The following is an 11,407-nucleotide window of genomic DNA, read 5'->3' as shown; positions in this document are numbered from 1 at the left end:
CATTCAATTATTTTTATATGTTCAAGGTAGGAAACCGTTAATGCTAAGAATCCGTTCAAGCAAAGAATCCGTTCATGCTTTTTATTTTTCTGTTCAACTCGACAAAACCGTTCATACCAACAATCCGTTCATGGTTGTATTTTTGTTCAAGGAATGAAACCGTTAATGCCAAGAATCCGTTCATGTAACAATCCGTTCATGCTTTTTTTTATTCAAGGTAGGAAATCGTTCATGCCAAGAATCTTTCATGGTTGAATCTTTGTTAAAGGTAGGAAACCGTTCGTGTCAAGAAACCGTTCATGCAAAGAAACCGTTCATGATTTAATTTTATTGTACAAGGTAGGAAACCGTTAATGCCAAAAATCCGCTCATGCCAAGAATCCGCTCATGCCTTTTATTTTTATGTTCAATCGACGAAACCGTTCATACCAACAATCCGTTCATGGTTGTATTTTTGTTCAAGCAATGAAACCGTTAATACCAAGAATCCGTTCATTCGAAGAATCCGTTCATTTTTTTTTTTTATGTTCAAGCTATGAAACCGTTCATACCAACAATCCTTTTATGGTTGTATTTTTGTTCAAGGAATGAAACCGTTAATGCCAAGAATCCGTTCATTCGAAGAATCCGTTCATGTTTTTTTTATGTTCAAGCTATGAAACCGTTCATACCAACAATCCGTTTTATGGTTGTATTTTTGTTCAAGGAAGGAAACCGTTAATGCCAAGAATCCGTTCATGCCACGAATTCGTTATTGCCACGAATCCGTTCATGCTTTTTATTTTTATGTTCAAGCTACGAAACCGTTCATACAAACAATCCGTTCATGGGTTGTATTTTTGTTCAAGGTAGAAACAATTCATACCAACAATCCGTTCATGGTTGAATTTTTGTTCAAGGTAGGAAATCGTTCATGCCAAGAATCCGTTCATGGTTGAATCTTTGTTAAAGGTAGAAAACCTTTCATGCCAAGAAACCGTTCATGCCAAGAAACCGTTAATGTTTTAATTTTACTCTTTGAATTGGTTTCTGAGAAATGCACTATTTAAACTTTGAACAAATAATACTCCTACTAGAATAGTTTTCTCACTGAATTGGTTTCTGATATGCAGTAGCATAGTTTCTCAAATGCCTCTGAAAACATAGAATAATTTGTTTCAATTTTTATGTTCATGGTTGAATTTTTGTTCAAGGAAGGAATTTTTTCATGATTATAGTCCCTTCATTCAATTATTTTTATATGTTCAAGGTAGGAAACCGTTAATGCTAAGAATCCGTTCAAGCAAAGAATCCGTTCATGCTTTTTTTTTATGTTCAAGTGACAAAACCGTTCATACCAACAATCCGTTCATGGTTGTATTTTTTTTTTCAAGGTAGGAAACGGTTCATGCCAAGAATCCGTTCGTTTAACAATCCGTTCATTCTTTTTTTTTTATTCAAGGTAGGAAATCGTTCATGCCAAGAATCTTTTTCATGGTTGAATCTTTGTTAAAGGTAGGAAACCGTTCGTGTCAAGAAACCGTTCATGCAAAGAAACCGTTCATGATTTAATTTTAATTTTATTGTACAATTTCTGGTGCCAAGAAACCAGAGAACGTTGGCTTTATCTATGAATACAGGCGGTTGGATTCACCCCTGTGTAATGGATTGCTATGGCATGTTAACTTCTACCGAGCAAATTCATCGTAGAAAAGAAGGAAAATTTGGTGACAAAGATATTCTCATGCATGTCGTCATAAAAGAAGTCACGGTTTGTATAATCTTTTACCAAATCATATTTTCCACACGACATTTTTACCCTCTTTTTTTTTTACTGGATGATCTCAACAGAAGCTATTAGCGTGTTTTCCAATTTAATTTCCATTCATTTATCCTTTTTGACTTCGCACAGAAATTACTGATGGACCCCAATTTGGATTGTTCTAATCCAGAATATAAAAGGATTTTCTCACTACATTATGTTGGATACAGATTGGAAAACGCAGGGCTGGTATATTTCTTTTTTATCATTCAGCTTTGTCACCCTCAATATATATTTCACAGAATCGCTCTTTCAATTTCGTAATAAAATATTAATTATTTTTTTTCACATCAACTATATGTAGGTACACATTCCATGTCCAATTGGAAAAGAGTGGATACTTATTGTCGCAAACTTCATTGATAAATCATTTGATGTGTTAAATCCTGATTCCTCAGTAGGAAAGTTCTCCACAGTAGTTAACACTGTGATATTCAATTTCAAACAACTATTTGTCAAATGTTATCCTGGTTGCTTCAAGTTCAACATACATGATTTTAGTGTTAAGTATGTTCATGTGCCAAAGCAAAACTTTAGGTGAATACAGTCCCTTCTGTTTTTATTCAAAACTTTTAATATTGTTTTATACATAAGCTTACCATGGCATTGCCATTTTTTTCGTTTTTGGAGCACGGGTATGATTCTGGAATTTTTGTGATCCAATATATGAGATGCTACAATGGAGTTGAAGTACAACAATTCTCAAATGTAACTTATTCTGTCCATTATAATTTTGTACTTTCTCGCTCCTAAAAAAACAATAGTAAATCTGGAATTCTTTTTTTTGGTTTTCAATAAAAGGTTGACTTGCAAGCAATTCGTGAAAAAGTCTCATGCCAGCTAGTGATAAACAAATTTAATGAGAAACAGGTGCCAATAGCACGAGAATTCATTTCAAAGCATGTAAGTATAGATATTTTTTAGTAATATATCAATTTCTGTGCACTGACCATATAGAATCCAACAGCACGAGATTTCATTTTTTATGTAAAGTGTGTTCATTCTTTTTCACAGGCTCCACATCTTCTTCATTGATTAAGTTAGCAATTTATTTTCAAGGAGACAGATGATGTATTGACATTGTAAGTGCCTTCAAGTTACTATTTTTCTGTCTGAATTGGTATCTCATATTCATTAAATCCAACTATGTTTCTTCTTCTCTGGAACGCGTCGTGCACATGATCTATCGCTTAGCGTTCAGTCCATAGAATACAACGCATAGTCCCCATTTTTCTACATCCGTTGTTTTGCTGCTTCGAAGAATAAATGTGTAGCTCTGTTTCGAGATCCCACTATGTTTTCTTTTTCTATCAATCATTTTTGGATGCCGATAACTATAACACTGTTTCCAGCTTAAGCAGCTTCATACATTTAGTAATCCGCCCTCCAGTTTGACTGACAATGACAAACGTTTTGTTAATGCTTCAGTTTTTCATGTTCTGTACTACATAGTAGACTTGCTTCAGGTTTATCAAACATTTTACGATCAGGAATTTCCTAACTTTTTTGTAATATCTTATTTAAATGTAGCTTTCCAGAGAAGCATGCAGATGATCATCTTTGTCAAGTTACAAGCACTGATATGTTCCTTTGCGAGAGGTTCTCACCATTTGAGTTTTCATATATATCAGATGAACAAATTTTGACATCACGAGACAGTTTTCCCTTGTAATAAACATATTTTTCCATACATCTTTGTCTTATGTAGCTTATTTATCTTATGTATACTTGGCATTTCAAGTAGACAGATTTTCCATGTACCTGTAACTTTTTTTCATGTTTGTGATTGCTGAATTTACAAGTTACCTTGATCTAATAACGCTTCTTACTTTTGATCTTTTTCAGTTTGTTTGAATATACTCATGTATGATATTTTTAAAAGAAAATAAAAAACATATGGAAAGAATCACTTTTTAAAAAAATTTAAAATATGAAAAGAAACAGTAACCTGAAAGAATAAGTATTTGACGAAACGGGAATCTATTTCTTTTTTTTTCGTTTAATTCCGATTTCGTACATTTTTTTTACAAAAGATCTACGAACTGAAGAAAATTAAGGTGGGTAGAATCGAACTCGTGACTGTCTAGTTCGTCACCGAAATACGAACTGAAAAAATCGGGAACTGAGAATCGAACTCGTGACAGTCTATTTCGTCCGGGAACTGAGGACAGCCAGCCGGAATCGTGGGCCGGCCCAACAACGGACGGGGGGTGGTCGGTGCGTCGCTAGGCACCGACCAGGTCGGTGTAAAGCACCTCCCGTGATTGAGGCTGCCTTTGGGGTCCTTTTTATAGGCTGTAGTGGGACTAAAAGAAAGGGAAAAGGAAAAAAAAAAGGCAGATGCGCTACGCGCGTGGCTGCGCCGGGCCGTGGCATGCTGAGGAGTTGAGATGGGCTGGTGACGTGGGTGTGTTGGGCCAGGGTGCGGCCAAGGAAAAAAATGCTGGGGCAAGGGAGGCCGGGTGGGCTGGGGGCGTTGGGCCGAGCGGGCGCTGGGTCGTCATGCTGGGCCGGTCGGCTCGGCTGGCCGGCCCGATTCTGGTTTTTATTATACTGAAATTGGAAATACATTTTGGGGCTTCAAATAAAATCGAAAAAAATGCAAATAAGGTACCGTTGGATTCGTTATGAAAAATACTTCAATATGAGACTAAACTTGGGACAAGTTATAAACTTTATAAAAACAAAATTTGACATATATGTCTATGTGGCTATAGTGCCTTTTGGGGTTTAAGGTTTTCTCAAAAATAAAATATTTTATAAATTTCAAAACCTCCGAAAAAAATAGAGTATTGATTATAAAATATTTTGAAACTATGGTTTACGAAAACTCCATTTTGCAAAACCCTTTTAATATCCCTTTGTGAAATTAAAATGATTATTATATACATTTGATCTATATGTTTGATTTTGAAAATACTTGAAACCAAAAGTATTTAGAAACCAATAGTTTGAAAATACGTTTTAAAAACTCCAAAAAGTTTTAATTCTTTGTGGATTTTCAATCAAGTTCAAACAATCAAGCATTAAATTCATTTTTATTTTACATTTCGAAATCTGGAAAATTCCGGGATGTGAGAGACTACCACCCTTAAAAGAAATCTCGTCCTCGAGATTTGAGAAAGGTTAGAAAGTTTTGGGTTCCAGATAGGCATGGGTGCTACCACCCTTAAAAGAAAAACTGACTAGATGGCCTCTCGTAATTTTTGGTGGCTTACAGAAGTAATTTCTTTGTGCATTTATCCGCGTAGTGACCCTTGTTGCCACATTTGAAACATGTGATGTGGCTGAGGTCTCTCATACGTTTCTTCGTGCTTCCATTTTTTACTCTCTGCTCCTCTGCTTTGTTCTTTTTCTTCTTTTCTAGGCACTTTGATGCATAATGCCCTGGTTCTTTGCAATAGTAACACAACAAGTGTCTAATTTCCTTCTCCTTAGAGTGGTGGTGATTTTTCTTCCTTTTGGGTCTCTCCAAGGCTAAGAGATCTTCTAGTTCCTGGTCTTCATATTCCACCTTAAATGTGGGGAACCTTTCTCGCTTTCTAGAGCAGTTCTTTGATAAATGTTCTTCTCCCCACATGTATAACAACACTTGGTGGTGACAAGTGTGTGCCGCTTCCCGGGGCTTGATTTCAACTTCTTCCTTCATCTTGGACCTACGTTCATGGATATTTCTCATAGACTGACACATTCCATCCCCGACTTGTACACTCATTTCTTGCACTATGGGGTAGAGGTGGCATTGAGCGGGGACATGATTGACTCCTCACATAGGAAACACGTAATCTGATAGGTGTGGCATTCTTTGGTTGGATGGCTTCCATCGCAGCTTAGGGCACTCGGTTCCGATGTTCACCACGTGAATGCCCTAGGTCTCCACATAGTTTGCATGCTCGTGGTCTCGTTTACATCATCCTCTTTGTTGTTATAGTTGGTCATGCCATGGGCCATCATCTGCAACATTTCAGATTGGGACTCCAACAATTGCAGCATTTCTGGCGGTAAATCATTATTTGTGTGGCTGTTGACTAGGCTTTGGGTCATCTCGTCGAACCAACTGAGCTTGTCCCATCAACTCTGGTAATGTGGGTGGCATCTTAGGGTCGTTGTTGTCATTGTAGTTGTGAGCACGATGTAGAGGCATCTGTTTGGGTTTGGACACGGTAAGATGCAAATACAAAGAGACCTAAGATAAAACACTACCCTTAAACTAGTGGTTGGATCTTCAAACTAAACGTAGCCCTACGCTTGGCAGCACTTGCCTACTATAAGGGTATAATATTTATCCACCCTGGGGTTTAGGCTTATTTGCCGATATCTCTTTTGTATGTATGTCTCTCTAGATTCGCAAAGTCAATATTACGAAAGCGAATAATAAGAGTAGTAGGAATGGTGATCAATCCATCCTCGCACCCAAATCATTACTCCGTATTTGATTTATTGAATCTCGTATTCTAACACTTGGTCAACCTCACAATTTTTACATAAACTTTCATGGAATAATTGAATCAATGTTTCAATCCCCATTATTGAATTGTTTAGAAAACACTTCTATCGATCCTTAACTAGGATTTTGCGTATCTCACATCCTATGCTTCTTCATCTGATAGGAAACATCTAGGTTGATTTCACTACTATTTTCTTCAGGGCAAGTTGCCGAGAAAACATTCTCTGGGTTGGGTATAGACGAGAATAGATGGAGAGATCTAAAGAAGATTTCCTACCCAAACGCATCAGATCAAGGCAATTCGGCAAACAACAATCATCTAACAAGCATCAAGCAACATGGTTCAAACAAAATAGTATGATCACACCTCAATTTGGTAAGATCAGTACTTTTTTTATGCCAGTGTTGTTTAAATAATAAGAGAACTAATGGTGGTCTAGTCTATTTCTATATTGGATGCATCAAATTTCTATTCTACTCCTTCGGTGTATCTTCGGGTGTTGTGCGGTACCGCATCGAAGTTTTCCTTCAAGTCCTTCATTTGTCTCCCATGCAACACTTCTAGCAAAGTCGAAGAATGTCACATGAAGCGACGAGTCCCTCACTTCAGGCACAAGGTCATCATCTCTACTTCCTTGATGCTTTTCATGAAGTGGGTGATACGTCTCAAACGTATCTATAATTTCTTATGTTCCATGCTACTTTTATGATGATACTCACATGTTTTATACACATTATATGTCATTATTATGCATTTTCCGGCACTAACCTATTGACGAGATGCCGAAGAGCCGATTGTCTGTTTTCTGCTGTTTTTGGTTTCGAAATCCTACAAAGGAAATATTCTCGGAATTGGACGAAATCAACGCCCAGGGTCTTATTTTTCCACGAAGCTTCCAGAAGACCGAAAGGGAAACGAAGTGGGGCGACGAGGCGCCGCCACGCTAGGGCCGCGCGGCCAAGGGTGGGGTCGCGCCTCCCTGTTGTGTGGGGCCCTCGTGCCGCCCCTAAACCTACCCTTCCGCCTACTTAAAGCCTTCGTCGCGAAAACCCCAGTACCGAGAGCCACGATACGGAAAACCTTCCAGAGACGCCGCCGCCGACAATCCCATCTCGGGGGATTCAGGAGATCGCCTCCGGCACCCTGTCGGAGAGGGGAATCATCTCCCGGAGGTCTCTTCATCGCCATGATCGCCTCCGGATCGATGTGTGAGTAGTTCACCCCTGGACTATGGGTCCATAGAAGTAGCTAGATGGTTGTCTTCTCCTCATTGTGTTATCATGTTAGATCTTGTGAGTTGCCTATCATGATCAAGATCATCTATTTCTAATGCTACATGTTGTGTTTGTTGGGATCCGATGAATATTGAATACTATGTCAAGTTGATTATCAATCTATCATATATGTTGTTTATGTTCTTGCATGCTCTCCATTGCTAGTAGAGGCTCTGGCCAAGTTGATACTTGTGACTCCAAGAGGGAGTATTTATGCTCGATAGTGGGTTCATGCCTCCATTGAATCTGGGACAATGACAGAAAGTTCTAAGGTTGTGGATGTGTTGTTGCCTCTAGGGATAAAACATCAATGCTTTGTCTAAGGATATTTGTGTTGATTACATTACGCACCATATTTAATGCAATTGTTTGTTGTTTGCAACTTAATATTGGAAGGGGTTCGGATGATAACCTGAAGGTGGACTTTTTAGGCATAGATGCATGCTGGATAGCGGTCTATGTACTTTGTCGTAATGCCCTGATTAAATCTCATAGTACTCATCATGATATAAGTATGTGCATTGTTATGCCTTCTTTATTTGTCAATTGCCCAACTGTAATTTGTTCACCCAACATGCTATTTCTTATCGGAGAGACACCACTAGTGAACTGTGGACCCCGGTCCATTCTTTACATCCGAAATACAATCTACTGCAATACTTGTTCTTTACTGTTCTTCGCAAACAAACATCATCTCCCACACTATACATCTAATCCTTTGTTTACAGCAAGCCGGTGAGATTGACAACCTCACTCGTTACGTTGGGGCAAAGTACTTTGATTGTGTTGTGCGGGTTCCACGTTGGCGCCGGAATCCCCGGTGTTGCGCCGCACTATACTCCGCCACCAACAACCTTCATGTGTTCCTTGACTCCTACTCGGTTCGATAACCTTGGTTTCTTACTGAGGGAAAACTTGTCGCTGTACACATCACACCTTCCTCTTGGGGTTCCCAACGGACGTGTGTCTTACACGCCATCAAGACAGTTCTCTGGCGCCGTTGCCGGGGAGATCAAGACACGCTGCAAGGGGCGTCTCCCACATCCAATCTCTTTACTTTGTTTTTGTCTTGCTTTGTTTTATTTTATTTACTGCTTTGTTTGCTCTTATATCAAAAACACAAAAAAATTAGTTGCTAGTTTTACTTTATTTACTGTCTTGTTCTCCATATTGAAAACACACAAAAAATTAGTTACTTGCATTTACTTTATTTAGTTTGCTTTATTTACTACTGCTAAAATGGGTACTGTTGAGAATACTAAGTTGTGTGACTTCACTAGCACAAATAATAATGATTTCTTATGCACACCTATTGCTCCACCTGCTACTACAGCAGAATTCTTTGAAATTAAACTCTGCTTTACTAAATCTTGTTATGAGAGAGCAATTTTCTGGTGTTAGTTCGATGATGTCTGCTGCCCATCTTAATAATTTTGTTGAACTATGTGAAATGCAAAAGTATAAGGATGTAGATGGTGACATTATAAAATTAAAATTGTTTCCTTTCTCCTTAAGAGGAAGAGCTAAAGATTGGTTGCTATCTTTGCCTACAAATAGTATTGATTCATGGACTAAATGTAAGGATGCTTTTATTGGTAGATATTATCCTCCCGCTAAAATTATATCTTTGAGAAGTATCATAATGAATTTTAAGCAATTAGATAATGAACATGTTGCTCAAGCATGGGAGAGAATGAAATCTTTGGTAAAGAATTGCCCTACCCATGGACTGACTACTTGGATGATCATCCAAACCTTTTATGCAGGACTGAATTTTTCTTCACGGAACCTATTGGATTCAGCTGCTGGAGGTACCTTTATGTCCATCACTCTGGGGGCGGCAACAAAGCTTCTTGATGATATGATGGTAAATTACTCTGAATGGCACACGGAAAGAGCTCCACAAGGTAAGAAGGTAAATTCTGTTGAAGAAACCTCCTCCTTGAGTGATAAGATTGATGCTATTATGTCTATGCTTGTGAATGGTAGATCTAATGTTGATCCTAATAATGTTCCTTTAGCTTCATTGGTTGCCCAAGAAGAACATGTTGATGTGAACTTCATTAAAAATAATAATTTCAACAACAATGCTTATAGGAATAATTCTGGTAACAACTATAGGCCATATCCTTCTGCTAATGGTAATGGTTATGGTAATTCTTATGGGAATTCTTACAACAATAATAGGAGTGTACCCCCTGGTCTTGAAGCCATGCTTAAAGAATTTATTAGTACACAAACTGCTTTTAACAAATCTGTTGAAGAAAAGCTTGATAAAATTGATATTCTTGCTTCTAAGGTTGATAGACTTGCCTCTGATGTTGATCTTTTAAAATTGAAAGTTATGCCTAATAAGGATAATGATAATAAAATTGTTACTACAACAAACGCCATCCAAGTTCGAATTAATGAAAATATTAGATTGATGGCTGAATTGCATGCTAGGTGGGAAAGAGAAGAAAACGAAAAACTAGCTAAAGAGAATAATGTAGCTAAAGTTTGGACTATTACCACCACTAGTAATGATAATGCTTCACATGTTGCTACACCTCCTACTATCAATGGTAAAATAATTGGTGTTGTCAATGTTTCTACTCCTAGTGCAAAGCGTTCAAAATTGCCTGAAACAACTAAAACTGCTGAAACTGCTTGTGATAAAACTGCTGAATTTTTTTAAAATGTTGGGGACAATGATTCCATTGCTGTAGATCATAATTATTTAGACTTCGATGATTGTCAAATCTCTGAAGTTATAAAGTTCTTACAAAAACTTGCTAAAAGTCTCAATGCTAGTGCTATAAATTTGGCCTTTACAAAACATATTACAAATGCTCTCATAAAAGCTAGAGAAGAGAAACTAAAACTTGAAACCTCTATTCCTAGGAAGTTAGAAGACGGTTGGGAGCCTATCATTAAGATGAGGGTCAATGATTTTGATTGTAATGCTTTATGTGATCTTGGTGCAAGTATTTCGTTATGCCTAAGAAAATCTATGATATGCTTGACTTGCCACCATTGAAAAATTGTTATTTGGATGTTAATCTTGCTGATAATGCTATAAAGAAACCTTTGGGGAGGATTGATAATGTTCGCATTATGGTTAACAATAACCTTGTCCCCGTTGATTTTGTTGTCTTGGATATTGAATGCAATGCATCTTGTCCCATTATATTGGGAAGACCTTTTCTTCGAACTCGTTGGTGCTACCATTGATATGAAGGAAGGTAATATTAAATATCAATTTCCTCTTAAGAATGGTATGGAACAATTCCCTAGAAAGAGAATGAAGTTACCTTATGATTCTATTATTAGAACAAATTATGATGTTGATGCTTCGTCTCTCGATAATACTTGATTCACACTTTCTGCGCCTAGCTGAAAGGCGTTAAAGAAAGCGCTTATGGGAGACAACCCATTATTTTACTTCTGCACTTTTGTTTTATATTTGAGTCTTGGAAGTTGTTACTACTGTAGCAACCTCTCCTTATATTTATTTTATTGCATTGTTGTGCCAAGTAAAGTCTTTGATAGTAAAGTCAATACTAGATTTGGATTACTGCGTAGAAACAGATTTCTTGCTGTCACGAAATTGAGCCATCCCGTCTGTAGGTAACTCAGAAAAATCTACCAATTTACGTGCGTGATCCTCAGATATGTACGCAACTTTCATTCAATTTGAGCATTTTCATCTGAGCAAGTTAAGTGCCCTAGAAAAATTCGTCTTTACGGACTGTTCGTTTTGACAGATTCTGCCTTTTATTTCGCATTGCCTCGTTTTGCTATGTTTGATGGATTTCTTTGTTCCATTAACTTTCAGTAGCTTTGTGCAATGTCCAGAAGTGTTAAGAATGATTATGTCACCTCCCGAATATGCGGTGACCCAA

General features: G+C 37.6%; 1 protein-coding gene across 1 annotated transcript; it reads left to right on the top strand.

Moving 5' to 3' along the window:
- Positions 1–1,547: 1,547 nt before the first annotated feature.
- Positions 1,548–2,836, top strand: LOC124655603. The gene is made up of 6 exons (XM_047194471.1): positions 1,548–1,750; positions 1,892–1,990; positions 2,106–2,338; positions 2,437–2,509; positions 2,603–2,704; positions 2,816–2,836. The coding sequence occupies exons 1-6, from the start codon at positions 1,610–1,612 to the stop codon at positions 2,834–2,836; spliced, it is 669 nt and encodes a 222-aa protein (XP_047050427.1). The 5' UTR covers positions 1,548–1,609.
- The last annotated feature ends 8,571 nt before the right edge of the window (positions 2,837–11,407 follow it).

Source organism: Lolium rigidum, chromosome 5 (genome assembly GCF_022539505.1).
Source record: "Lolium rigidum isolate FL_2022 chromosome 5, APGP_CSIRO_Lrig_0.1, whole genome shotgun sequence".
Classification (NCBI taxonomy): Eukaryota; Viridiplantae; Streptophyta; class Magnoliopsida; order Poales; family Poaceae; genus Lolium; species Lolium rigidum.
Note: the sequence above shows the minus strand (reverse complement) of the source record. Positions and strands in the feature narration are given on the sequence as shown.

What these genes read in the sequence shown, in the direction of transcription:
- LOC124655603 (XM_047194471.1), top strand. Translation starts at nt 1,610, where the DNA reads ATGAATACAGGCGGTTGGATTCACCCCTGTGTAATGGATTGCTATGGC. An exon ending in TCGTCATAAAAGAAGTCACG is followed by an intron (nt 1,751 to 1,891) that starts GTTTGTATAATC and finishes GACTTCGCACAG; the next exon opens with AAATTACTGATGGACCCCAA. An exon ending in AAGTACAACAATTCTCAAAT is followed by an intron (nt 2,510 to 2,602) that starts GTAACTTATTCT and finishes TTTCAATAAAAG; the next exon opens with GTTGACTTGCAAGCAATTCG.